General features: G+C 39.6%; 2 protein-coding genes across 4 annotated transcripts; both read left to right on the forward strand.

Moving 5' to 3' along the window:
• Positions 1–1,212: 1,212 nt before the first annotated feature.
• LOC117544436 (claudin-10-like) lies at positions 1,213–4,259 on the forward strand. Of its 3 annotated transcripts, none has more exons than XM_034213448.1 (7): positions 1,213–1,448; positions 1,627–1,702; positions 2,657–2,909; positions 3,020–3,181; positions 3,275–3,356; positions 3,480–3,587; positions 3,687–4,259. In XM_034213448.1, the coding sequence occupies exons 3-7, from the start codon at positions 2,678–2,680 to the stop codon at positions 3,871–3,873; spliced, it is 771 nt and encodes a 256-aa protein (XP_034069339.1). In that variant the 5' UTR covers positions 1,213–1,448; positions 1,627–1,702; positions 2,657–2,677; the 3' UTR covers positions 3,874–4,259. The 3 variants fall into 3 exon arrangements, with proteins under 3 accessions (XP_034069339.1, XP_034069340.1, XP_034069338.1); XM_034213449.1 differs by having other exon boundaries at positions 1,425–1,527; XM_034213447.1 differs by lacking the exons at positions 1,213–1,448; positions 1,627–1,702 and having other exon boundaries at positions 2,577–2,909; positions 3,687–4,258.
• Positions 4,260–7,338: 3,079 nt separating this feature from the next.
• On the forward strand, positions 7,339–27,133 carry dnajc3a (DnaJ (Hsp40) homolog, subfamily C, member 3a). Its single transcript, XM_034213415.1, has 12 exons — positions 7,339–7,420; positions 8,441–8,551; positions 8,645–8,769; positions 9,037–9,111; positions 10,659–10,811; positions 10,929–11,110; positions 11,378–11,497; positions 12,316–12,421; positions 12,517–12,637; positions 24,649–24,781; positions 25,114–25,262; positions 26,301–27,133. Exons 1-12 carry the CDS (start codon positions 7,339–7,341, stop codon positions 26,447–26,449), a joined length of 1,506 nt encoding a protein of 501 aa, XP_034069306.1. The 3' UTR covers positions 26,450–27,133.
• The last annotated feature ends 354 nt before the right edge of the window (positions 27,134–27,487 follow it).

The raw sequence follows: 27,487 nt of genomic DNA on the forward strand, positions 1-27,487 counted from the left end.
TGACTGCAAAGACTTTCCGTCCATGATGGCACTTGATAGTCTGGTATTTGTTTCCTTTATTTCTGAATGCTTGTTTGTTGACTGCAATTATTTCTTAACTTAAGGTTTTTGCCAAAACATGTACATTTATTTTCGGTTTTTGTATCTGTTTCCTTTTTTGTTTAAAAGCGAATATTAAATGGATGAAATTAATTGCATTTTTAAGTTGGGGTTGTATGAGTTCTCCATTGTATATGCTCTTTACTCTGTCATCAGAAAGCCTTACAGGCATTAGGTTTTTTACATTTCTATGTTTGGTCGAGTGCTGCAGATCAATCCCCAGTTTTCAAGTGTCTTAAAAGTGTTCAACCTCGGCTCTAATTCAAATGAATTGAATAAGCTCATTACATTACATTACATTACATTGCATTTAGCTGACGCTTTTATCCAAAGCGACTTACAATAAGTACATTCGACCAGGAAGACACAACCTTGAAGAAAACAGAATCATATAAGTATATCAGGTTTCATAGAGCCAAACATTTCAAGTGCTACTCAACTGGCTTTAGATAAGCCAGTCCTTTATTAGTATATAAGTGCTTCGTTAATCGTTCTAACGCTCGAAGTGGAGTCGAAAGAGATGAGTTTTCAGTTTGCGCCGGAAGATGTGCAAGCTATCTGCCGTCCTGATGTCAATGGGGAGCTCATTCCACCATCTTGGAGCCAGGACAGCAAACCCACGTGTTTTCGCCGATGGGAACTTGGGTCCCCCTCGCAGCGAGGGCGCAACGAGTCGTTTGGCTGATGCAGAGCGTAGTGCACGCGCTGGGGTGTACGGTTTAACCATGTCCTGGATGTAGGAAGGGCCAGATCCATTCGCAGCACGGTAAGCAAGTACCAGTGTCTTGAAGTGGATTCTAGCAGTTACCGGAAGCCAGTGAAGGGAGCGGAGGAGCGGAGTGGTGTGGGAGAATTTAGGAAGGTTGAAGACCAGACGAGCCGCTGCATTCTGGATGAGCTGCAGAGGTCGGATGGCACATGCAGGTAGACCAGCCAGGAGGGAGTTGCAGTAGTCTAGGCGTGAGATGACGAGAGCCTGGACCAGAACCTGAGTCGCTTTCTGAGTCAGCTGGGGACGTATCTTCCTGATGTTGTAAAGCGTGTATCTGCAGCAACGGGTTGTAGCAGCGATGTTTGCAGTGAAGGACAGGTTGTTATCTAGGGTCACACCCAGATTCCTTGCAGTCTGAGTCGGGGAAACAACTGAGGTGCCGATGTTGATTGTCAGGTCAAGAGTTGGACAATCTTTTCCCGGGAGGAAGAGCAGCTCAGTCTTGTCAAGGTTGAGCTTGAGGTGGTGAGCAGACATCCACTGAGAGATGTCAGCTAGACAAGCAGAGATTATTACTCAGCACTTAGATATCCTAAGGCCTAATGAGTTAAGGAACAACTCGTTCACTTCCAGATACGTAAGTGTTGAAGCTTGAAAGCTATAAAAGAGATTTAGCAGGAGCCTCGGCTCACTAGTTTTAGCGGGTAATTTTCAAGGTAATATGAATGAGACCCTTTTGACAAGAAAGTGACTGCAAAGTGCCTGAAAACGATTAGGGTTGCTTGTGACAAGATATGTTTCTTGCTTTACTGTAGGTGTCAATCTGTTGCAAGGTCAGTAACCCATTGATGAGAAAATAGAGGAAATGCAAAACCCCGGAGAAGAGCCAAAGTAAGTCAAACTGATTGCACAAGCATGCATGGGATTGATGATTTCAGCTATCTGTTTGGGATTTTTTGTTTCAACACTAGACCTTGTTGGAATTAAATGGACCAACATTGGCGAAACTGACAAAAACAAAGCCATAATTGCCTGCTTTGGCTGGTGTACATTTCTTACTTAGTGCTGGTGAGTATAGGTGAATAGTTTGTGTAATATATATTCACACAACAAGAACTGTGTGACTGAACTGACTATAATTAGGTGAGCAGGATAGGTTCCATATTTCAAAGTTTTTCCGTTTAAATTACAGAAATGTTTTGTGCGTTTATTATTTCTTGATACTAACATGGAGTATGCACAATAATATATATATATATATATAAATATATATATAAACATATATATATATATGAACTATATCCAGGTATGACCTTCCTTAACTCCTTTATTTTTGTTCATAGCAGAGTTGACAGGTTTTAATTGCATGTTACGTTTTTAGATTAACAATAACAAATGTTGTGTATTATATAATCATATTTCTCAGGAAAGTCCTTGTCATGATGTGCCAACATATTCTTAATGAACTATTATTATCCTGTGGAAATGATAAGCTGATGACGGCAGGTGTATTGTACTAACAACAAACACATGACCTTAGTGACTGTCACAAAACATTGGAATCACAATTCAAGGCATACTGTAGCATGTGATGATGTACACAAACCAAGTTGGGCCTGTTTGTGTGTGTGTGTGTGTGTGTGTGTGTGTGTGTGTGTGTGTGTGTGTGTGTGTGTGTGTGTGTGTGTGTGTGTGTGTGTGTGTGTGTGTGTGTGTGTGTGTGTGTGTGTGTGTGTGTGTGTGTGTGTGTGTGTTCCCCCTTTAGTGCTGGAAACACAGTGTGCAGTTTCAGCAGTGTTCAAGAGCTGCTGTGCCATTGCTAGTATTTGCTTTTTCTCTGTCTAGAGACTCAACTTCAAGGCAAGCATGAGTTACAGGACTGTGGTGATGTACATGGAGATTGGCTGCTTTATTGTCTGTGTATTTGGATGGATCCTGGTGTGCTCCACCATGCCCACAGAGATCTGGACATGGTCTGAGGTAGACAGCATAGTCTTGACCACTTCAAACTACTTCTCCAACCTGTGGAAGGATTGTATATCTGATTCAACTGGAGTTTCTGACTGCAAAGGAATTCCATCAATGCTTGCACTAAACTGTAAGTAAAATGATAAAAGATGATAAATAATTTTAAAAGATCCTTAATCTTTTGTAACTGCATCTTGTCATGTATGCATAATATTGTTTTTTTTTGCTGTCCTTGGACAGGGGACATACATATGTGCCGTGCTCTCATCATCATCTCTATTATACTGGCTTTTTTTGGATCAGTGCTGGTCCTGGTGGGAATGAAGTGCACTAAAGTTGGGGGATCAGAGATTGTTAATGCAAGAGTGACCTTTGCTGGTGGGATGAACTACCTTATCGGAGGTAAGACTTTACATAGACCTCTTTAAGTTATTTAACAATAAACTACATTATTAATCTCAAGATTAATAATGTAGTTTATTTTTTATATTTCAGGTCTGTGTTCAATGACCGCTTTCTCTTATTATGGAAACAAAATCAGAGCAGAATTTCAGGACCCAAACTACAAAGCTCAGAAGTACGTATTATTAAGTGACATGGATAACTACAAACTTGCCTTATTTCAAATATCAACATTTATAACATTAATCTATGAAGAAAGAAATGTACATTCATATACTTTTCTTGTATAAACTGCCAGGTTTGAAATAGGTGTTGGTGTCTTTATTGGCTGGGGAGGCTCCACTTTACTTGTTGTTGGAGGCCTTATTTACAGTATCTTTGCAGGGAGGGAAGGATTCGTCTCAAGGTAAAATGCTGCCACTGTATACTTAGTTTTTTTCTCCATCATTTGATTATTTCCACAAAAAAATAACCATCTATTTCTTCTTTACTTTGAACCTTGCAGTCCTAAAAAAGACCCTGACTACCAGTTGCCTATGGACTACAGAAGTGTTGCAACAAAAAAAAGTATTGCGTCTGTGGCAATTACAGCGACGTCTTATGGAAGGACCACCACCAGTGATAGTATTGGGAGCAGGATTTCTGAGATCACTTCTACCACATCCACATCCGCCACAAATGCATATGTATGACTTAATTTCAAAGGTTGAAAGATGAAATGCACGGGTGGGCTTATCATTAGATTTATTTTAAATTATAAAATGTTTTTCACCGCAGACACATTCACAAATAAGGAACGGCTCTGTGTCCCAAAACCTGTGTATTAGTTATTTCGATATGTTGCTGTTGTAGTAATAGTTTGAACAATGTATATATTAACATATAATAAATATTGTAAGATGTTTTGGAAATTTGCAATAAAGCTAAACGCTGAAAAAAACATTTATATATTACACTTTGTTTCCCCCGGACCATCATCAGGATTGAAATCATTCGCATTAATTGTCATGATGGAAAGTATCGAAGTGCATTTACTTGAACACTGTTTTTAAATGGGACATACTATGCTCCTATGTTTAATTAGAACCACCATTTTTTTTTGTGTGAACCGCTCAATGACCTACATCTCCCGTCTCGCACCACACACCAAGACGGCCGTCACGTTGGCACATTTCACTTCTTTCTTTCAGAATGAGGCGAAAAGTATTAAAAGAGGTTAAAATCACTACAAGTCTGGGCATGTTGAGAGCTGTACATACACACAAGGGGAGTTAGTCGGTTCCGTAAGAGCCAGCATGTGAGACCGGGATTCTGGGATTTGTAGTCTTTCTAGTTGCGTATTTTTCATAGTCTTATATTTCAGCAGTTGTACGACAAACTGTGACTTTTTTTACATGGAAATTATTATTTAAGATTGACAAACATCATATGTGTAATTCGTGGCACAATTCAAACGGGATCGAAAGATAATCTTTCTCTCTCCATTGACTTCAATACAAACTTTTTGCGAAATAAGGTCCCATGAGTCCCACCGGAAGGAGGGACTTCGCCTCTCTATTGGTCATGTGTGTCACTACCATGGTCACTCACTACCCGATCCGTCCCCCTGCCCGATCGGTACTGCGCATGTGCGAGATGGTCCGCCATATTGGACAACTCCGGACGGCAACCCAAGAAGGACACTTGACACAGTGGCTTTTAGCAAAGCTCAAAAAGAAAACTCGAGAGAGATGAGTTATTGTTATTACAACGTGACTTCACTATTATTTAACAACTCTTTTTATTAGGTTATTTTATTTGGGGTTAAGTACATTGTCAGAATAAGTGAGAAATGAATTTAACTTCTGTTAGACAGCTATCATACTGAATAAATATTTTCCAGAGCATGATCCAGAGCATGATCCAGAGCATGATCCAGAGCATGATCCAGAGCATGATCCAGAGCATGATCCAGAGCATGATCCAGAGCATGATCCAGAGCATGATCCAGAGCATGATCCAGAGCATGATCCAGAGCATGATCCAGAGCCGCTCTGGACGGATCGGGTAGTGACAATGTGCGCGTTCGTGTGTGTTGGAGGAGGGGCTCTGTAAGGAAGTGGCAGATTTTCTCCGGTTGTGTATTTTCAAATTCTAGCGCAGTCAAGCTGGTTTCTCCGAAATTACCTACCCCACCTTTACGTTTATGAATATTATTAAAGAATACAAATCCCTCTTTGCAATGTTTTCTAGCCTCCTTAGGCTTTTTAATCACAATCATTTAACTGGAATATATCAAGTTTCAAGATTCAAGGCTTTATTGTCATGTGCACAGTAGTTACAGAGTAGCCTAGATATGGCAATGAAAAACGTAGGTCACAGGGTCCTCCAACAGCGTAACATGAATATAGGACATAAAACAAATAAAACAGATACAACAGTGCAAGGGAATGTTTTGAGATGTGCAAGTTAATACAAATAAAAAAGAAATAGTGCAAGAACAGTCTATATACAAGTAAATGGAATATTATATATCATATAAATAATTAGCAAAATGAAAACAGATGAGTGTTTATGGATGTTCTTTAAAAAGTGCTGGTGTGTAATAGTCTTATGGCCTGTACAATATTGATACAAATTGATTACATGAAAATATGATTTCATACTCGTTGTTTAGAGTTATTCTAAGGCTTTACTCATTGGGAACTCGGTATAAGAAAGATCACACTGTTGAGATGTCATATCTGCCTGTTTTACACACGTTGACCAACAGGGGCAGGGCCGGCCCTCGGCATAGGCAGTATAGGCGAATGCTAAGGGCACATCAACCCATAGGGGGCGCCGAAAATTGGGGGAAAAAAAAAAAAAAGTTAGAAATTAAAAAAACATTTTTTTTTAAATTTCATAACACAATTTCCCGATTTTGGATAAACAAAGTACATCTTATCTTATAGTAACAGAACTACGCCTATATTGCGTACAGCACCCATAAACTATGGCACACCCCCCCCAAATCAAATTGAACTGCCCCAGTAAAAACCAGAGGTTTATGTGAAATTGTTCCTTTTTTTAAATAATGGTTTTAGTGTGCAATTATAGGTTTTAATTTTGTATTTGTGTTAATTTAAAATAAATCAAACGCCCAAAAAACGTACACAGCTTCTGTGTGCTTTTATTAACATTGGAATTTACTGTGTAAGCGACCGCGGGGGGGGGGGAGAGCTTTAGAGAGCTCTCTCCTGAAAGACTGAGCGGCTCTGATAACCTCAGCTCAGTGAGGTAAAGGCACACCTTTATATGATCATTATAGTTATAAAAAAATAAGAGAATAGGTGAAAAACAGGTATAAAATACTATATGACAGTACAAAAAACAAGAATACAGTTTGAAAGGGGAGTGATTTGTAAAATATCCATAAAGAAGAAGAAAATCTGCTTACAGTTCTGTTTCATATGGGTGTTGAGAGGTGTATCCATAGATTTCCTAATGTTGCTCTCAAAGTACACCAGATTGATCCTTTTAACTTCAATATTTAAAAAAATCACTTAAATCATGTTCAAATGGATAGGAAACTAAATACAGTTACAGTCTTTCTGTTTTGGTGGTCATGCCACAACCGTGTTTGGGGGGGGGGGGGGCGCCAGCTAAAAATATTGCCTAGGGCAGCAAATCGGTCAGGGCCGGCCCTGAACAGGGGGGGTTTGTGTTCATGAAGCCTCATGGATGTATAATAAGGGTGAACCCTACAGTCTGGTGAACCCTTTTGCGAACCAATTGGCTTCAAAGCTTCATAAGGCTTCATCTCGCCATCACTACATATTGGTCCCCACAACAGTTGCCTGATCCTGAGTGGGACCCACAAATGTAGTAAACCCAACTCACACACACAAATACACACAAAAAATGATGACATATCTTGTGCTGCCGTGGCTCCTCACAGTTGAGCCAACAGAGGTGGGCGGGGCTTTCTAAACAATCCAGCCAATCACAGTCCCCCACGACCGGCCACTTTCGTTTGCTGCCCCACTGTGAGTGACTGGGAAAGGACTGGAGAAGCAATGCTCAATAGCAGTCAACACATGGGACTGTGGAGAATTAAGTGAGACATTACTTAAAATAAGATCTGCTGAAGTGTGTGTTACATAGCGGGATTGGACCTATCTGATGCACATCTAACCATGGTTTCCATCGACCATGTTGCTCACAAAGTACTGACTTACATCCCATATGTTCTTGTTTTGATTGACCTGAGATATGAAGGTAAGGAGCTGAATAACGTTATACTTTACTTGGCAACTAGCATATCACTTTGAACAAAGTTTAGACAGCCTGCTTGTATTCAAACTGTTTATAGTCATGTCAATGGTAACGTTAGCTAGTAAAATCGATATCAGATGGCTAACATTGAGCTAGCTTATCACTTGTGTTGTTGTCGTTTTTAGCTGATTAGTTAAACAACGTTTAACCTATACGTGATTGAACAATCAATTGTACCTTTGCAACGTTAGCTTGTTAATGTTATTGTCTTTGTGTAAGCTGACCTATCGTTAACTCACAAAGTATGACAGCTAGCTTAACCTAGCCTACATGTCAAAGTAACCTCTCTGTCACTCAACGCTACTGACTTACTGTATGCTAAATGGTACCGCATGTCAGAGGCAATGAACATGAATACATTAAGAATGGAGAACTGTATTGTACTTACTGCTCTGTGGCAATATGCTCCGTATTGTGTTGCAGGATACAGTGGGGTAAAGTAACTAAGTAGATTTAAGTACTGTACTTGAATAACATTTTGAGAAGCTTGTACCTGAGTAATTTAATGTTTTGCTACTCTGTACTTCTACCCCACTACAATATATATTCATTTAATACCTTTAATAACTTTACAGATTTTGTTTAATGATGTGAAATACAATTAACATTTAAATAAGACTTTAGTGTGCAAAATTCACAATCTACCCTGCAACATTCAAAGGAATCCAAACTAGCTGCACCTTTACCAGCTTTGATAATATTTTAATGCATCAATAGTTATAATCAAAACATATACTATATATTATTATGAAATGGGCTATTGTGTACTGTATAATGAACACATTTACTTGTGGTAGTTTAAATATATTTTCATGCTAATACTTTTGTACTTTTACTTGATTAACATTTTGATTACAAGACCTATACTTGTAAGAGGGTAGTCCTACACTCTTTTACTTAAGTACAAGATCTGAGTACTTCTTCCACCTCTGGCAGGATATCAGTATTGTGTGTTATTTTCAGGAGTGAAATGTGGCAGGGATGGGAGTGTGGACAACCATATGGAGATGGGAAAGAAACTGCTCGCTGCTGGCCAGCTAGCCGATGCTCTCTCTCATTTCCATGCTGCTGTGGGTAAGTAGCAGACATTCTTTATGCACAAAAGGTGTAACATTTTTGTACAACAGGGAATATGATTAAACCATGTTTTCATCGATGTCATGTCAGACGGAGACTCCAAGAACTACATGGCGTACTACAGGAGAGCCACAGTGTTTCTAGCAATGGGGAAGTCAAAGTCTGCACTGCCAGATTTGAGCCGAGTTATTGAACTCAAACCAGACTTCAAATCTGTAAGTTTCTATTTTCACCTCAGTTGGTCTGAAATGATATGTTTTACATAGTTGCACAGCTTCAATTCATACTGCAGAATGCAGAACTGTGCGAGCAATTGGTTTAATCAAACAATTGGAAGAAACTGGTATATTTGCCTTTACAATATACATATGTGCAAATAGTTAAGACACACAGCTGTGCTGGGAAACTGGCCAGTAATGTCAGCTGTGGTGATAAGTCTATTTGTACTTTATGCAAAACATGTCCTCCCCCTATCTTAACAGGCACGCCTCCAGAGAGGAAATCTCCTCCTGAAGCAGGGAGGACTCGATGAAGCAGAGAGGGACTTTAAGACAGTGGTAAGTACAGGAATGTCCACTTTAAACTCCACAGCAACAACACTAAGAAGTCACAATTTGGTGTAAAAGCAGAGATTACCAGGAGGTGTCAGTGTTGAACTGTTTCCTGATGTTAAAGGGAAACTAATCTCAAGCATGAAAACTCAATGTAAAATATGTTCTACTCGATTTGAAATAAGGTTAATTCCATTTTTATTTGTACTGTTGTGGAAGATATTGAGGTTGACTTCTGTATTATGAACTGTGAACACTTTATTTGTATTATTTATTTTACTATATTGTACATTTGTGCTCTGAGGTTGAAAACCTCAGAGATTGAAGAGCTGAATGGATTTAACAGTCTTTAAAATAAAAATATAGAAACTAGAAAGTGAAAACATAGGCCACGTAAGACTTTATATAAAGGGATACCCTGCATCTATATGCTATTTAAAAACAAGTGGATTATAAGTACATTGGCAGTGAACACTGATGTAGGCCCTCAGGGATGATCTTTAAGGTGCTTGCTGAGGATTAAGCCTGGAGCATGCTAATGTATTTTCCTTTAGCATCACCATATTTACACAGAACACTCCCAGAAGACATACTGTGCATGCCCTTGTTATATCTACTATTCCTTCTTGGATTCAGTTTAAAGCTGCAGTATTCTCAGGTGAGGTAATGGTGCAGACAAAAGTTCAGTTTATCTTCTATAAGGGAATAGGATGTGAATGTATGTGTCACATTGTGCCAAGGGCATGTGATGGGCCTTTCCTTTATATTTATTTTTATTGAACAGACAGATAAACATAATTAAAGAAACTAAAATGTGTTAATATGTCTGAAGCTTAAGTGTTAGTCCTGTCTTACTGTCTTCTCCAGAAGGCAAAGAGACACATTTTCAGGAGAGACCATTCAGAAATGTTATAGTTTTACACGGGCAATATTTTTAGATATAATGTCAAAGCATTTGGAAAGAGGTGAGTGCTGTCCTTCAGCCGGCCCCATCATTGGCAAAGCTTAATGCACATTTAGGTATTACACTTTTTACTATGCTAAGCAGGAACAACTTAAAGGCTTCCCAGGTTCAATTGTAAAGGATATCAATCAATCAATCAATGTTTATTTATATAGCCCAATATCACAAATGTGACATTTGTCTCAGTGAAAACCCACAGTTTAAAGGGAAAAATGGGAGAAACCTCAGGGAGAGCAACAGAGGAGGGATCCCTCTCCCAGGACGGACAGACGTGCAATAGATGCCGTGTGTAAATTGAAAAGATAATACATTTGCAACATAGTTAGATATGTAGATATGTAGTTAGTTAGATGTGATTGCTCTTATAAATATGATGATCTCTATGATGAGGATGGTTATAAGGCGTTTGGTTTAGGGATGCTAATGCTGTGATAGGCAATGCTTTGAAGTGGCAAAGCAAAGGAAGAACCTCAAATTGGAATATGTTGTTAAGGACTGAATACAATTTTCCACAGTCACTCTTAACTTGTCTGTTATTTTATCATGACAACAAGTAGGTAATTTATTGTCTTGCTGTGCAATATTCCAGCTGAACTCCAGCCCTAGCGACCGAGAGGAGGGAGAAGCCAAAAGTCAGCTGACAAAGTCGGATGAAATGCAGCGACTGGTGGCTCAGGCCCGCAGGAGCTACAGTAGCCAGGATTATGTGACAGCTGCCGCCCAGCTTGACACTATCATTGAGGTAAGATACCTATCTTGTTGGCGTAGCGTCATTTTCCTGAACGTATGACATTGTCTGTGTTATCATTGCTGCTGAGTTGTACAGTAGTTTGTAAGAGATATCATCTGCCTGTTACAGACCTGCGTTTGGGATGTGACCTCTCGTGAGATGCGAGCAGAGTGTTTTATTGAAATGGGAGAGATGGGGAAAGCCGTCAGTGACCTCAAAGCTGCATCCAAGTTAAAGAATGACAACACCCAGGCTTTCTACAAACTCAGCATCATCTACTATAAACTTGGAGACCATGAGATGTCCCTAACGTAAGACCCAATTGCAGACTGCTCCTTTATTTGTGACACCTTATCAATATCAGACATTGTGACCAGGATAGTAAGAGCTAGCATTCACAAAGTGTGATTATGAGAACTTCTTTATTACTAGTGTTTCTTTAAGAATAAAACATGGCAGAATTATATTTCCAATTAAGTGTTAGTTATCTTTTATCTATCTATAAGTTGGTAATATCGCACGTACATCAGGTAATATAGAAATGTCATGTTATGACCCTCCTCTCGTCTGATTTGCAGTGAGGTGCGCGAGTGCCTGAAGCTTGATCCTGATCACAAACAGTGTTACAGTCATTACAAGCAGGTCAAGAAGCTCAACAAACAAATCCGGTCTGCAGAGGAACTCATCCAAGAGCAGAGGTGTGTGTGTGTGTGTGTGTGTGTGTGTGTGTGTGTGTGTGTGTGTGTGTGTGTGTGTGTGTGTGTGTGTGTGTGTGGTGTGTGTGTGTGTGTGTGTGTGTGTGTGTGGTGTGTGTGTGTGTGTGTGTGTGTGTGTGTGTGTGTGTGTGTGTGTGTGTGTGTGTGTGTGTGTGTGTGTGTGTGTGTGTGTGTGTGTGTGTGTGTGTGTGTGTGTGTGTGTGTGTGTGTGTGTGTGTTGTGTGTGTGTGGTGTGTGGTGTGTGTGTGTGTGTGTGTGTGTGTGTGTGTGTGTGTGTGTGTGTGTGTGTGTGTGTGTGGTGTGTGTGTGTGTGTGTGTGTGTGTGTGTGTGTGTGTGGTGTGTGTGTGTGTGTGTGTGTGTGTGTGTGTGTGTGTGTGTGTGTGTGTGTGTGTGTGTGTGTGGTGTGTGTGTGTGTGTGTGTGTGTGTGTGTGTGTGTGTGTGTGTGTGTGTGTGTGTGTGTGTGTGTGTGTGTGTGTGTGTGTGTGTGTGTGTGTGTGTGTGTGTGTGTGTGTGTAGAAATGGTATATCCTTGTAAATACAAAACATCTCTGAATACCATGTATTGCATCAGCTGCAAAATAACTGCTTCCTTTCCCTCAGCTCAGATTTTATAAACAAGCATGCAAATCCCATTTTATTGTGAATAGATGTCATGTCATAGGTGACATGAATATGATTTTATATTCAGAATACTAAACAGCGAATAACATGATGTTTGTGGGTGCACTGATCCATGTTGCCGTATCAACAGTGTAACACAGCGTTGTTCAAAGACCCATCTGCTTCCTGCTCTTTCAGGTATGAAGAGGCAGTGAGCAAATATGAAGCCGTGATGAAGACCGAGCCCAACGTGCACCATTTATCTCTCCTTGCCAAGGAGCGCATGTGTCATGCGTTGGCTCAGGTAAGACCCCTTACTGCTTCCATGAGATGCATTACCTCACTCTTTGACTTTAAATAACCCATCTAACCAGCGTGTTGTCTTGGCGTGTTGTGCAGGGCCAGCAGGCCAGCAGAGCGGTCTCAGTGTGCAGCGAAGTCCTCAAATCAGACCCGGAGAACGTCAACGTGCTGAAAGACAGAGCCGAGGCCTACATCCAGGAGGAACAGTATGAAGAAGGTAAGCCTGTCACATGTAACTGTATGTAGTTCATTTAATGTCAATCTGTTACATATCCACACTTAAAGGAGCGCACTTAATGCCGCTGAGTCTACTAACCTTTATAAGGAATATTCACTTTCACTTGACAAAGTCCATGGGCACTATATGGACAGAATAATGAAAATAGCATATTTTTGCAAACAAAGTGTATTCATTTATTAACACCAAATATCATTTCTATTTTTTAATAGCCCCCCGTTTTGACTGTTTATATTATGAAGTTTTCTGTGATGAGAGATATTCAAGAAGTTACTGAAATCTACACACAGTTGCCAGTTTATTAGGTTCACCTGGTTATTCCTAATGCAGTGTAATCCATACATCCTACTAGGGCTGTGCATCTTCACTGGTCTCACGATTCGATTCGATTACGATTATCCTGTCAACGATTCGATTCAATTCGATATCCCGATCCCATCACGATTCAAACCAATGCGTTGCATCCTTAATTTTCTATATTACTGCACATGGCTTATTTTTCATCAATGCATGCATGCAGTAAATAATGAACTCTCTTTTTATTATTTAGAAAGTGCTTCAGAAATCAATAACATAAATGTCTTGACATTCATTTATAAACCAAAATAAATGAATTGTATAGGTCTAGCCTCCCTATATCTGTGTGTGAAGTTGTTCCATCCTCAAAATCAAAAAAATAATGCTTCTGCAGTCTAGCTGCAGCTTCTAGCAACAGTCTTCTGTTAAAAAAAGGACACTGAATGTCCTGAATGTGGCATCACACACAGGACTTGAGTCTGAACACAGCAGACAACAGGAGTATTTACAACAGCATATAACAACTAAAATACTGCATGTGGGTGCACACTTACATTCTCTGTCTTACTGTTACATAAATCCCATGAATGTATGAGATTAAATTAGCTTCATCATATCTCAGTGATTAAGTGAATAATAAAGTTTCTATCGGGTCACTATCAGCCTGTCACTCATTATTTTCAGGGAGGGGGCGGGGTTTGGAGGAACGGAGAGGAGACGGTGATCGCGGAAGCTTTTTTCTTCCTGCCTTCACAAACTTTACACACGTATATATCGTCTGAAAATTGTGTGGTGTTGCTGTGCCGCTGTCACGTCTGTTCCCTGATCTCTGCGTCACCGACCGATTTGATATTAAAGTGACAACAAAAAAAAAACGTTATAGTAAAGCCGCGGCCGGAAAATCAGGAAGCAACGTTACTACGCTATAACCGATTATCCTCCGTCACTGCATCGAGACCGAATCGTCCACGTCCGCATCGTAGAAACGATTATTTTCAACACCCCTACATCCTACTGTCATTGATGTTATAGTGTTTTGATGAAAATATTAAGACTGTGCTTATTCAACTGTGTGATCATTTTAGAGCCGTTTCCTTTTTTTTAAGTCTTCACCGATTATATAAGTTGGGCGGATGAAATAATAGAACACCTGTCAGTAAAACATTTTTCATTTCAACCCAAAACAATTATATCGTTTATGAAGGGAGGATTTCATGAAAAGCTGCTTCAATCAGACAGCATTAGTTCCAGCTAGTCAACCAGCTAACTGCGAATAGGTTGTAATAACTCTACTTCACTGTACAGGGGTGTCATGGCAGGAGTCTAACACAGGGGGTCCTTATAACCCTGCAGAAAAATTCATTGTGAAAGTAAATGGAAATGTAAATGGGATTTTTATGTAAACATCCAAAGATAATGCTGTCAGGCAGCGTACAGTCAAATAAAGGATGGATGCTCATATCCAATTAAATCCCCATTTAACGTAATCTTTCTGTTCATCACCAGATCTACTTTGACTTTAAATAAGAACAATAAACAAAACATGTAGATCAATGTGTGTGATAAATGTATTTTAAAAAGGGTTTCCAGATTTAATTTGGTAGCATATAACTACTATGTCTGAAAAACCCTAAAAAGACAAGAAGCATCTGTCAGAGCATTTCTCCAATTGATGTAATTAGAGTTAGGTGTAAGCCTCAAGCCATGTTATTAGTGGCTGTGCCAAAACACACACACACACACACACACACACACACACACACACACACACACACACACAGTGGGGCAAAAAAGTATTTAGTCAGCCACCAATTGTGCAAGTTCTCCCACTTAAAAAGATGAGAGAGGCCTGTAATTTTCAGCCTAGGTACACTTCAACTATGAGAGACAGAATGGGGGGAAAGAATCCAGGAAATCACATTGTAGGATTTTTAATGAATTAATTGGTAAATTCCTCAGTAAAATAAGTATTTGGTCACCTACATACAAACAAGATTTCTGGCTCTCACAGACCTGTAACTTCCTCTTTAAGAGCCTCCTCTGTCCTCCACTTGTTAACTGTATTAATGGCACCTCTTTGAACTCGTTATCAGTATAAAAGACACCTGTCCACAACCTCAAACAGTCACACTCCAAACTCCACTATGGCCAAGACCAAAGAGCTGTCAAAGGACACCAGAAACAAAATTGTAGACCTTCACCAGGCTGGGAAGACTGAATCTGCAATAGGTAAGCAGCTTGGTGTGAAGAAATCAACTGTGGGAGCAATTATTAGAAAATGGAAGACATACAAGACCACTGATAATCTCCCTCGATCTGGGGCTCCACACAAGATCTCACCCCGTGGGGTCAAAATGATCACAAGAACGGTGAGCAAAAATCCCAGAACCACACGGGGGGACCGAGTCAATGACCTGCAGAGAGCTGGGACCAAAGTAACAAAGGCTACCATCAGTAACACACTACGCCGCCAGGGACTCAAATCCTGCAGTGCCAGACGTGTCCCCCTGCTTAAGCCAGTACATGTCCAGGCCCGTCTGAAGTTTGCTAGAGAGCATTTAGATGATCCAGAAGAGGATTGGGAGAATGTCATATGGTCAGATGAAACCAAAATAGAACTTTTTGGTAAAAACTCAACTAGACGTGTTTGGAGGAGAAAGAATGCTGAGTTGCATCCAAAGAACACCATACCTACTGTGAAACATGGGGGTGGAAACATCATGCTTTGGGGCTGTTTTTCTGCAAAGCGACCAGGACGACTGATCCGTGTAAAGGAAAGAATGAATGGGACCATGTATCGTGAGATTTTGAGTGACAACCTCCTTCCATCAGCAAGGGCATTGAAGATGAAACGTGGCTGGGTCTTTCAGCATGACAATGATCCCAAACACACCGCCCGGGCAACGAAGGAGTGGCTTCGTAAGAAGCATTTCAAGGTCCTGGAGTGGCCTAGCCAGTCTCCAGATCTCAACCCCATAGAAAATCTTTGGAGGGAGTTGAAAGTCCGTGTTGCCCAACGACAGCCCCAAAACATCACTGCTCTAGAGGAGATCTGCATGGAGGAATGGGCCAAAATACCAGCAACACTGTGTGAAAACCTTGTGAAGACTTACAGAAAACGTTTGACCTCTGTCATTGCCAACAAAGGGTATATAACAAAGTATTGAGATTAACTTTTGTTATTGACCAAATACTTATTTTCCACCATAATGTGCAAATAAATTCTTTAAAAATCAGACAATGTGATTTTCTTTTTTTTTTTTTTTCTCATTTTGTCTCATAGTTGAGGTATACCTATGACAATTACAGGTCTCTCTCGTCTTTTTAAGTGGGAGAACTTGCACAATTGGTGGCTGACTAAATACTTTTTTACCCCACTGTATATACATACAGGTGACAATGACATGCCGTTATTTCACATGATGTTCTTCTACCCCCGTGCCAACAGCCATAATATGGTTTCCTTAAAATCCCTGCTTGCATTTTATGTTTATCTGTTGATAAAGTCTGAAATGTAGAGTAAGCCTTCCCACATCGCAGTGCCTATGTAAGTAAATATGTTGAGACGCATCATGCAAGATCATCTATTTTTAACAAACTTTGCCATGCCAAGGACCCCCATATAGCATTATCCTCTGGCGGGGACCCCCTGTTTTAAAAAAAAAAAAATATGATGTGTACAAGTGCCTCGCGATGGAGCATGCAGTGTGTTGCCACTACATTTGGGACCTTCTGCCTGATCAAAGCTGTCACTCCGCTTTTTTTGCCTGTCATAGCCCCAGTGCCCCATCTGAACACACACCCACACAACGAGACCAGTCAAGTCCATTTGAGATGATGTACTCATCTAAAACTTGGAAAATGTCTCTTCATGTGGTCCTACCTTCCAGTGCTTTGCAAAATAATATTTCCTCAACAAAGTTGTCTTCTGAAATAAATCTGATGTATGCAAGCAATTCTGCGACATTTGCTACATCCGTGCTCTCATCCAGCTGCAGAGCGAAATATTCACTAGCTCTCATTTGCTCCAAAAGCTGAGCAGATTTTCACTCTCAGTAGCGGCAGCTCGATTCTGATTGGCTTGAAGGGTGGCCGTGTGATTCAAAAAAAAATATTAAAAGATTGGCATCAAAGGACACATAGATTGATAGATCTACAGTTATTAATAACATCTAAAAAAAGAAAAATGTAATTTTATTATTTTTTTGAAATAAAAAATGCTGTGTCCCTCAAACTTTGCGTGACCCCCCTGGCGCCCCCTGGCGGCCCCCTGTTGGGTCGGGGCCCCCACTTTGAAAAACACTGATGTAACTCATCATAATGTAACGCATTGAGTTAGTTAACTGTTCTCTTATTTAGCCAAGCAGGACTGCTAACTTTAGGTAAGTAGCTCTCCTCCTTTCAATCTTAAAATGGTTTTGCTGTTCACAATTTAACATTATCTGGGAAGAAAATAACCCAGTTAAAATGAAACCAGGAAAAGTGCAACATGTTCATAAGTGCTAAACTACGACTTTGTGTGATTTTACAATTGTGGCACGGAGTGAATCACCAGAATAGCGAACTTGTAGAGGCGAGGAAAGAGCCAGGGTGTATACAGAACTTTCTTGTCTGATGTGGAGCTTTTTTTTAAAGCAACATTTTTATTCCAAGTAGATGGATTTTCTATAGAGATGAATATAAATGAGACATTACTAAATCATCAAAGCTAACATGATGAGCGTCGCAGGCACAAGCTGAAATGTAGTTTAGTTGATAAAATCAGTAAACTGCATCAACATTATCCATCCCATATTATGTTACCATATCTTTTAGAACACAAATATGTAAGTGCTTTTCAGACATAGTCACAAACTGCTTGACAAAGCATTCAAATATCATACGAATGAAGAAGTGCTCAAAACAAAATACATTGTGAAATAAAAACACAATCCACAAAAAGAACACAATACACAATAAGAACATAGAATAAAAGCACACAAGTTGATCGCGCATGCATATCGCGGTTATCGCCATGACACGGTATATCGTTCAGCCCTACCGGCCGGTCAGCCCCAGAGAGAAATAACACACTGTATGTTGTCGTTACATGGCAGAACGCATCAGCAGGTGGAATCCTAGACCTCATGTGAGCTTTTAAAGGTCCCATGTCATGGCCATTTCCACTGATCATAATTCCATTGTTGAGGTCTACTAGAATAGATTTATACTGTGCAATTTTCCAAACTCACATTGGTTTCGCATACAGCATCTCTGTAAAGTATGTGTATTCAGCAGTATTCACTCTCTCCACTAAACGGCTCGTTGCAGCTCTTGCCCCCCCTCCCTGTGAGCCCAGTGTGCTCCGATTGGTCGGGACCAGTCGGGACGTTGTGAATCGCGCTGAGCTCCGTGGAGGTGTGATTTCCTTGTTTAGCGATACACAACGAAACACAGCTAAACTCACCCTGAGCACACACAAAGTCACAGCCGAAGTAAAAACAATAAGTGTGGCTTGATATTGAGTAAGAAAAAGGTTGATAAACGCTGTGAGAATGGGTCTGCAGAGAGAATTTCGCCGCGATCCCAACTGTCTGTTATCAGCCTGCAGGCAGGGAGGAGAAATCAGCAGAGCTGCCTGCACTGAGTGTGTGAGGAAGTCCGTGGATTGGTCAATTTGGACCAATCAGCGGGGGCTTAACGTAACGGCTCCACGGATTGGTCCATTTCGTTCCGGGGACGACATGACATCATGATGTCCCCGGAAGAATCAAATGGACAGTGACGTATCTCCAACGAGGCGTTTTGGGGAGGTATTTTCTGTTTTAGAGTTTTACTCGCTACAGGGTGTACTTTGAGGGTTTTGACTCTGCCACCATTTACATGCATAAAAACCTTCATAACCAGGGCTGCACATAACTGGTGCGCATGCGCACCTCGGCCAAAAAAAGAGCACCGGGTCATTTGAAAAAAGGAGCATTTGCGTACCAACATTGAGAGAGGGAGAGAGAAGAGAGAGAAAGATATTTGCGAGTTGCATATGAACTCAGGGCCGGCCCATCGCACTGGCGTTGATTTTCGCCTAGGGCGCCAGATCTGGGGAGGCGCTGCGCTGGCAGCTCTGGGAGGGAAAAAAACATTTTTGACCGTTGGTGCTCATCCTAATTTTCGGCCTTGATGTAACAATATTCATAATTAAGTAAATGTAACACCCTTTTCACCCCGGTTACACGTTACATTTGCCCTGTACGATGGGCGCTGTAAGTGATGAAAATGGGGGATGTTGGCTTATCTGGCGCTCACAGCCAAAGTGCGAGTGAGCGAGGGAGGGTGCGCCGGTACCGGCGCTGTTGTTATTAGAATCTGGTGCTAGCTGCGGATATAAGAAGAAGATGTTTCTACAATAATGTGGAGGGAGAGTCCTCTCCAGTCAGACCGAGAGACTGATAACTACAGCTCAGTGAGGTAAAGGACTCTGAGTGTTTAGATAGTTCACTTAGTCTAAGTTCAAACGGTTTGGTCACAATTTATGTAAACACATATTTCCAAGGCACTCCTTTATAATTATTGGCATAAACAGGTTTGAAATCATTCCAATGTATACTATAGGACAGCAACCACAAATATCCTTTAAAACTGGACTTTCGACCCAAAACCAGCTGTTGACTTGTGGATGCAAGCAGCTAATCGCAGACTCAACCAGAGAGGAAGTAGTAGGCCTACATCATCAGCTACCATGTCTGACAGAGAGGAAGACAGTGAGGAGAACAGTCAGGAGGGTAGTGATGACAGCTTGTAGGATTACTGGTCGTGCTAATGTTGTCTTGTGTTCACCTCTGCATGTGTGTTCTGTGTTCACCTCTGCATGTGTGTTCTGTGTTCACCTCTGCATGTGTGTTCTGTGTTCACCTCTGTGTGTTCTGTGCCGTGTGTCTGACAAATAAAGACCGGTTTATTTATTTCATTTTAAGGATGAGCACCAAGCAACATCTCCAGGTGCTCCTTTGAGAACCAGGGCAAAAAAGTTATGTGCACCCCTGTTCATAACACACAAGGGGACGGGTAATAACCGGAAAAGCATGACATGTCACCTTTAAAGTGTCAGAACCCATGGGTGTTAAATTCACCTCAGTACGCCTCACAGGGTAAACAAGCCTCAAAACACACACACGTGCGCACACAAACAGCCTGGAGCTGCAGCAATATGATCTGAAGGTGAGGATGAAGAAAGTGGTTTCTTTAATAGCAAGAGGGATTTCCAGGGATGGCCTTACGAAGGACACAAATAATGGTCGAAAATGCTACGTTGGTCATATCGCTTCATTAGGTGGAGATGAAAAAGTCTATAATACCAATGATTCTAGCAACACTTGTGTTTTATTAAAAGTAAAAATATGTTTCAACCAGGGCTAATAATACTGTACATGTTTTTCTTGACAATTACACTTTTTGTCCTGATCCATTTATATAAAACCCTGTCTTAAAATGAGCTGATCAGATTTTGGCCACTTTATGATGTCATAACGATTGTTTGGCTTGTGTAACCATTAGCCAATCAGCAACCAAGGTAATCCCCCACCTTATCACCTGAATCTCCTCCTAGAGCACCTTTGTGTTATTTTTAACCAAATATCTCTCAGAGGGGAGGCGCTCCTTGTTTTCATCTAAAGTAACAGACAGAGAATCAGCACTTTTGAAACGGGGCTGAAACAGAGGGGATTATGGGATGCTACAATGATCTGTTTGGTGTTTGGAGCCAAACACTTCAGAGACATGTTTTGTATAATGCTGAGACTTGTAATATATTGATGAAAAACAGTATAATAGGGGACCTTTTAAGGTTAATTTAGAAACATTCTGTAATATATTTTCTCTAACCTTTTTATGATATTTAAATTTGATGACATTCCGATTTTTGTTTAGTGCTAATTAGCAAAGGTTGGTTAACAGGATAAACAGTTGGCGATGTAATCATTACACTCGCTTAGCATCAGCACGTTAGCATGCTTAAACACTAGTTTAGACAGAATGGTAATCATTAGACATACTAAAATCAGTATGCTGAACCAAGAGAAAATCAGAATCATACTTGCTAAATATTAACATGTTTTTTTATATAGTTATAATGATTACCTTAACATCATCATAGCATTATGCTCGTCTGCTGTACTCCCTCACAAAGCTAATAGCATGGCTGTAGACTATTACAACCCAGTCTCACGGCATTTCGTGTTATAGTCACAACATTTAATCTATTGATTCGTGTTCACCAACACGATTTTCCCCTTTTTTTCGTGTCACACAGAACGATTTTAAAAGCAATGTTTTTCTATTGGTAGTATGTTTCGTGCCTGCAGCACGTATTTTTGTCCGTTCGGGTCTTGGAAGACCGGAAGCTGTGGGGTTCATAAAAACATGTTCTTACTCAATATCAAGCCACGATTATTGTTTTTATTTTAAATTGTATAATGTCGGACTTTTTTGTCGTCTGTGAGGAAAATAAATGGGGCTCAGAGCCTCAGAATACTGAAATCTGTATTTTTTTAAATCTTTTTTTCCTTCTAATTTGTTATTCTTTTCTAAATAACACACTGTTATTTACTCACCAATAACACACAATTATCCTTGTTTGTATATATTTGTTTAATTCTATAATCTCTGGCTTTTTTGGCGTCCGTCAGGAACTGAATTTCAAAATAAAAATAACCGGAAACAGACGTAGGCCTATAAGGGACATTTCGAGCATCATTGCGATAAACAGCCACTGAACTGATTACCCAAGATCCTCAGCTATGGTTTAAGCTCGCTGATTGGATGTTTTAGCCGCAATGCATGTAGGGATATGGTGTTAATGCCGTATCAAATCCAAAAAACATTTCTGAGTTTAGGATGGCCGAAGACACTACACTACCCATAATCCCCAGCTATCGTTTAGGACTACTGTCCCCGTGATTAATCTTCAAGCTCTGGGATTGGATGTTGGAGTGGCAGTGCGCCAAGGTTACGCCGAGCGTCAAACAGCTGTTTGAAATGGAACGAAACCACGCCAGACTATCCAAAACTGGAATCGAACGCCCCCCCAGAACTACACATGCTGGCTATTGTGTTTCGCAAAATGTTCTATGGGACGTCTCTACTGAACGTTTTCGTTTTTCCCACAATTAGAAGTTGCCAGTATTAAACACATTGGTGTTATCAAATGTAAAACATATAATTAATAAATGGGTGAAAATCGCTTGTGTCCATAATGCGCAGCATTAATACCCACATGACAGCTCATTGTTACTTTGTAATTCTACTCCACTACAATTCAGAGGTTAACCTGGTATTTTTACTCCACTACACTTATTTGAGTTACTTTACAGATTCTGATTAATGATGTGAAATATAAACAACCCTTAAATCAGACTTTAGTTACACCTGAGTAAAATTCAGGGAAGGTGATTGTCAAGTGCCAACAATCAGGAGAGATATTTGATAGTTGGTGCTTGAGAAGACTAAATATTTATCTGCAATTAATGGAAACGAGTAATAAAGTATATTCATTACTCGTTATTCTCTACTAATAGTTCATTAAAGACTGTATATTATGGCTATTTTGCACATCCCTTTCAAGATTTCAAGATTTTCTAAGGTTTATTGACATATCATATACACAACTACGGTGTAGTTATGCAATGAATGAAAAACTTGGGTCGCAGCTGAAGTTCCTCAACAGTACATTACAAGACATCTATCAATATGTGTATACCTCCACCATTAAACTGTCAAATTCTGCACATTTCTTATACTATCTACATACATATGAGTATAATTCATATGTATAATATCAGTTAAAATAAGTCCTTCAAAAATAGTTAACATTGCAGGAAAGCAATATATTAGACGTTAAGTACTTTGTCAGGCTTAATATTTATCTTTTGATACCCCCAAAGCTTTTTTCTTATTTAAAAGAAGACCTTAATCTAAAGTATTATTTAATGTTTAAATAAAGGTTAATTCGTTTTTCTGTTTTGCACCTCCTCCTATTAATATCTTTGTACATCCTGCACTAAACTGTTTTATTGTAGAGATCACTTATAGTATCTTCTTGATTTTTTATATTCTATATTGACCTTCTACTTTCCCCCTATGAAAGTATGTACTCTTAATATTTTTTTCATCAAATATAACACATAAAAACAATAATTCAATAACGTGCTTTAACCACTAGGTGGTGCACACAAGGTACACACAGCCATAATAACTTTGTATTATTAGTGTAGGACACTTATGTATATACAACATCTGAAGATATGTAGTTTTATTCATGTTTTCACATAATTTTACAGCATATTGCTATACTATTTCAGACTCAGTATTTACATTCTTATATTCAAAGAAAATCAGTAATATCTTTAAAAACTACAAGTCCTTTTATATCAGCTGTGCACCGTTATGGTGTAAATATAACCTATCTACGAATTAGATCAAATGTAAAAGTCAGCCGAATTAGTGTTGATACTGCAAGGAGACGTATTGTGTGAAGAGAAATTGAAGATGTTGTTTAATTGTTGATATATTTATGATCCACGTCAAGTATTCAGTTTCGGCGGCATTTCTTCCAGTTTTTCCAAAGGTCTTCTCATCAGGGCTCTATAAATAAAGGACTACGGCAGATCTGTAATATGTAATGCAGCCGAACCGTGTATTACAATGCCGTTATGTGATGTCTTTCAAAGAGAAAAGCAAAAACACTCAGAATAAAGTTTTATTTTCGGATTTGATACGGCATGAACACCATATCCATACATGCATTGCGGCTAAAACATCCAATCAGCAAGCTTAAACCATAGCTGAGGATCTTGGGTAATCAGTTCAGTGGCTGTGTATCACAATGATGCTACGTCTGTTTCCGGTTATTTTTATTTTGAAATTCAGTTCCTGACGGACGCCAAAAAAGCCAGAGATTATGGAATTAAGCAAATAAATAAAAACAAGGATAATTGTGTGTTATTGGTGAGTAAATAACAGTGTGTTATTTCAAAAAGAATAACAAATTAGAAGGAAAAAAAGATTTTAAAAAATACAGATTTCAGTATTCTGAGGCTCTGAGCCCCATTTCTTTACCAATAGAAATACATTGCTTTTAAAATCGTTCTGTGTGACACGAAAAAAAGGGGAAAATCGTGTTGGTGATTAAATTAATTAGATTAAATGTCGTGACTATAACACGAAATGCCGTGAGACTGAGTTGACTATTAGCCTTCTCTTGGGATGCTAACACAAACACAAGTCTCCTGTGATGAGATCATCTATTGGTGAGTCTGCAAAGTGTTTTAATGTTACTATTAGTCATAAATGCAGTGCCAGCATTCAAAATCATTTTTAAAAGGAAGTAGATACTGTATAGACTTGTGTCACAGTAATGTCCGCGTCACAACAGCTACATTGAGGAAATGAAGGCACAGATTGAAATGTAATTCAATTATTGTTAGCTGATCCATGTACATTCTTGTGAGAATTATGATTGGTTTATCATCTAATTGAAGGCTCAGACACAACATGACCCTGAGCATTGCTCATAGACACTTTAGTAGCATGGATGCTTGCTACAATGAGGTCTAAAGGTCCTGTGTTTCATTCTACTGTACTGTAATACTGTACTTAACTTCCCATTAGCTGCTTTGGAGGAGAAAGCAATACTTATTATGTCCTCCCTTTATATTTTCCAGCTATTCAGGATTATGAGACTGCTTCAAAACAAAGCGAAAACGACCGGCAGATAAAAGAAGGCCTGGAGAAAGCTCAGCGACTTCTCAAACAGTCCCACAAGAGGGATTACTACAAGATCCTGGGAGTGAAGAGGTGGGCACTGCAGTTTTGGTTATTGGATTTCTTTTCAAATAGGTGTTTTCCAGACAGGGAATTATTTTCGGGAAGTATCAATATGAGAATAATTGGGGTTTTTCTTATTCATTTTCTTTGACAAATGGGTTGCTTTGCAAGGCTGCTTCAGAAATGTATTTGTTTTTCTTTTGGGACTGTATAACAACCGTTGCTCTGCAAAAAAATGTACAATTGACAATTTAACTTGTATTACATTTTAAGAAAGCCTTCTAACCCCAACTCTTTGTCAAGCATTATTAGGTCCAGCTTGTGTTGATAGTAAATATCCCCCCCCCCTCTCATTGTCACAGAAATGCACAGAAAAAGGAGATCACCAAAGCCTACAGGAAACTGGCACAACAGTGGCATCCTGACAACTTCCATAAACCAGAAGAAAAGAAGAAGGCTGAGAAGAAGTTTATAGACATCGCTCAGGCCAAAGAGGTTCTCACTGACCCAGGTAAGAAGTTGTGTGTTCTGCAGAGTCGGTGGAAAGTTCTGCTGTCAGTCTCCGATAAATGCCAGGCCTCCGAGGGGCTGCGGTGAACAGCTCGCTACTTTCTGTTCTGTTCAAGCAGCTTGAGACCCTTATTATTTTACTGGGCATCCATTTTTTCAGTAAATAGTTTTATTCAAACATCTTACAGAAATAAGTAAGAGTATAGTACTATAGGCAGTCCTAGTGTGGAAATGTTACCACTATTAATGTCCTCATTTCACTAAAATACAATGTCATATTTGTAGTTGGTTTTATTCACAGGTTGCATCTTAACACTACAGTTCACACCCATGTCTCTTTGCAGTTAGAATTGGCAATCGCACATCGCAGTAATCCACATGGGGCATTAGTAATGTGAGCTTGCAATTTTGCTTAATTCCTGAATTTAACTCAACTGAAATCAGGCCATGTATCCAGGTATCCATAGTAATTATAAAGGCCTATATTTTGTGTTTTATGTGTCCTCCCTAATTCATTTATATCCTTCACACCAAAGACTCTGTCTCTGAAAAGACGTCTCCAACTCAAATTTGGACAAGACTTTTGGAGCGTGCTTTGGCGCTTAGTAGCCTTATACCGTGCTATACGACATTTTCTGATGAGCGGAGGGAGGTAGGGGGTTTGCATGGAATTTCATGCTGTGGCTCAGTAGATTGAGTGCTGGACTTTGAATCAGGGGATAGCAAGTTCGAGTCCCACTGCAGTCAGCATGTCGGTGTGTCCCTGGGCAAGACACTTCACCCCAAATTGCTCCTGTGGGGATTGCCCACAGTACTGAATGTATGTAAGTCGCTTTGGATAAAAGCATCTAACAAATGACATGTAATGTAATGAATTAGCCAAATACCTGTGATGTACATATTTTCACCCGAGTGCATTATAGACACTGCGTTTTCTTTTAATACTAACTCCTAGAAGGATTGATTTCTTGTTCAAAATGAATATATGTGGTTTTTATTTTGTGGAATTGTCTGTTCTGATACGTTGTGTTTTTTCTAGAGATGAGAACCAAGTTTGACCACGGGGAGGACCCCATGGATCCAGAGAGCCAGCAGGGTCGTCCTCACCATCAGCACTTCCATCAAGGCTATCAGGGTTTCAATCCATTTGGCTCTGGACCCTTCAACTTTAAATTCAACCACAACTGAGGGAGCTCATATCCAGCACAGCTGGAGCGTTTCTCCTATTTCCCTCCGCATTTAAGAAGGGAGATCAGTGACATCAGGAATGCCAGGAATGTCCTAAGTCTCTCAAAAAATGTGGAGCAAATTGTGACTTTAATTTAGTGACCTTAATTAAATAATGCATTTTTGTTGTTGAATGATACAACTTTGAATTCCGTTTGGGGAAGGTCTGTTGCTATGCTAACAAATATCTGCCATGTGTGAAGCAGCTTTTATGTCAAGTAATTCATTCTGACACATCTTCTCCACGTTCACTAAGATACACATCCATTCAGAAGGTGCACTTTGTACATAGGTACACTGCTATTTTTTATATGAATGGAGTTTTTCTGAACTGTAAATAAAGAAATATTTATGTACCTTGAGTTGAATATACGGGTAAGAGTATTGCTGTATGGAAAGGTCAGAGAGGTACTTTACTGCATTCATGGAGCGAAGGCGAAGCCACAGTTTGAGAAATAGTACTTCATCAGATTTAACCTTTTCCAAATTACAGCCATCTTTACGGCTTCTTTTCCACATAAATGTATTTTCACATGATGTAATGGTTTATGGCAAGAAACTAAATTACATTGTTAGGAAATTCATTGATTGTAACCCGTACAGAGCAGGATCCTCTGACCACAGATTAAACAAAGGATTCAGTAATGATGGTTTTGTAGCAAATATTTATTTTTACCAAACAGAAATATAAACAATTATATTTGACACAGCACAGTGAAAATGTTTAATTGGCTTTAAGACAAGGAACAATGACAGTTGGCTTTGACTGAGCAGCATCACCCATTTTATTCCTGAGACAAAAACACTGGTTCATTGTGGAATTCTAATATTTGAAAGTAACTTCTAAAAACTCAATGCAGTGAAGCCAAATGTAGCTAAGATGTAAACATACTGTAATAAGTTAAAATCATAAATCCTACCAATAGACCATGACCTTTAGTGTGCAAATGAGGACCCTCTGATCCACACCTTGGCAATGGGGTCCTGCCATTGGATAAT

Source organism: Gymnodraco acuticeps, unplaced genomic scaffold, assembly GCF_902827175.1.
Source record: "Gymnodraco acuticeps unplaced genomic scaffold, fGymAcu1.1, whole genome shotgun sequence".
Lineage (NCBI taxonomy): Eukaryota > Metazoa > Chordata > Actinopteri > Perciformes > Bathydraconidae > Gymnodraco > Gymnodraco acuticeps.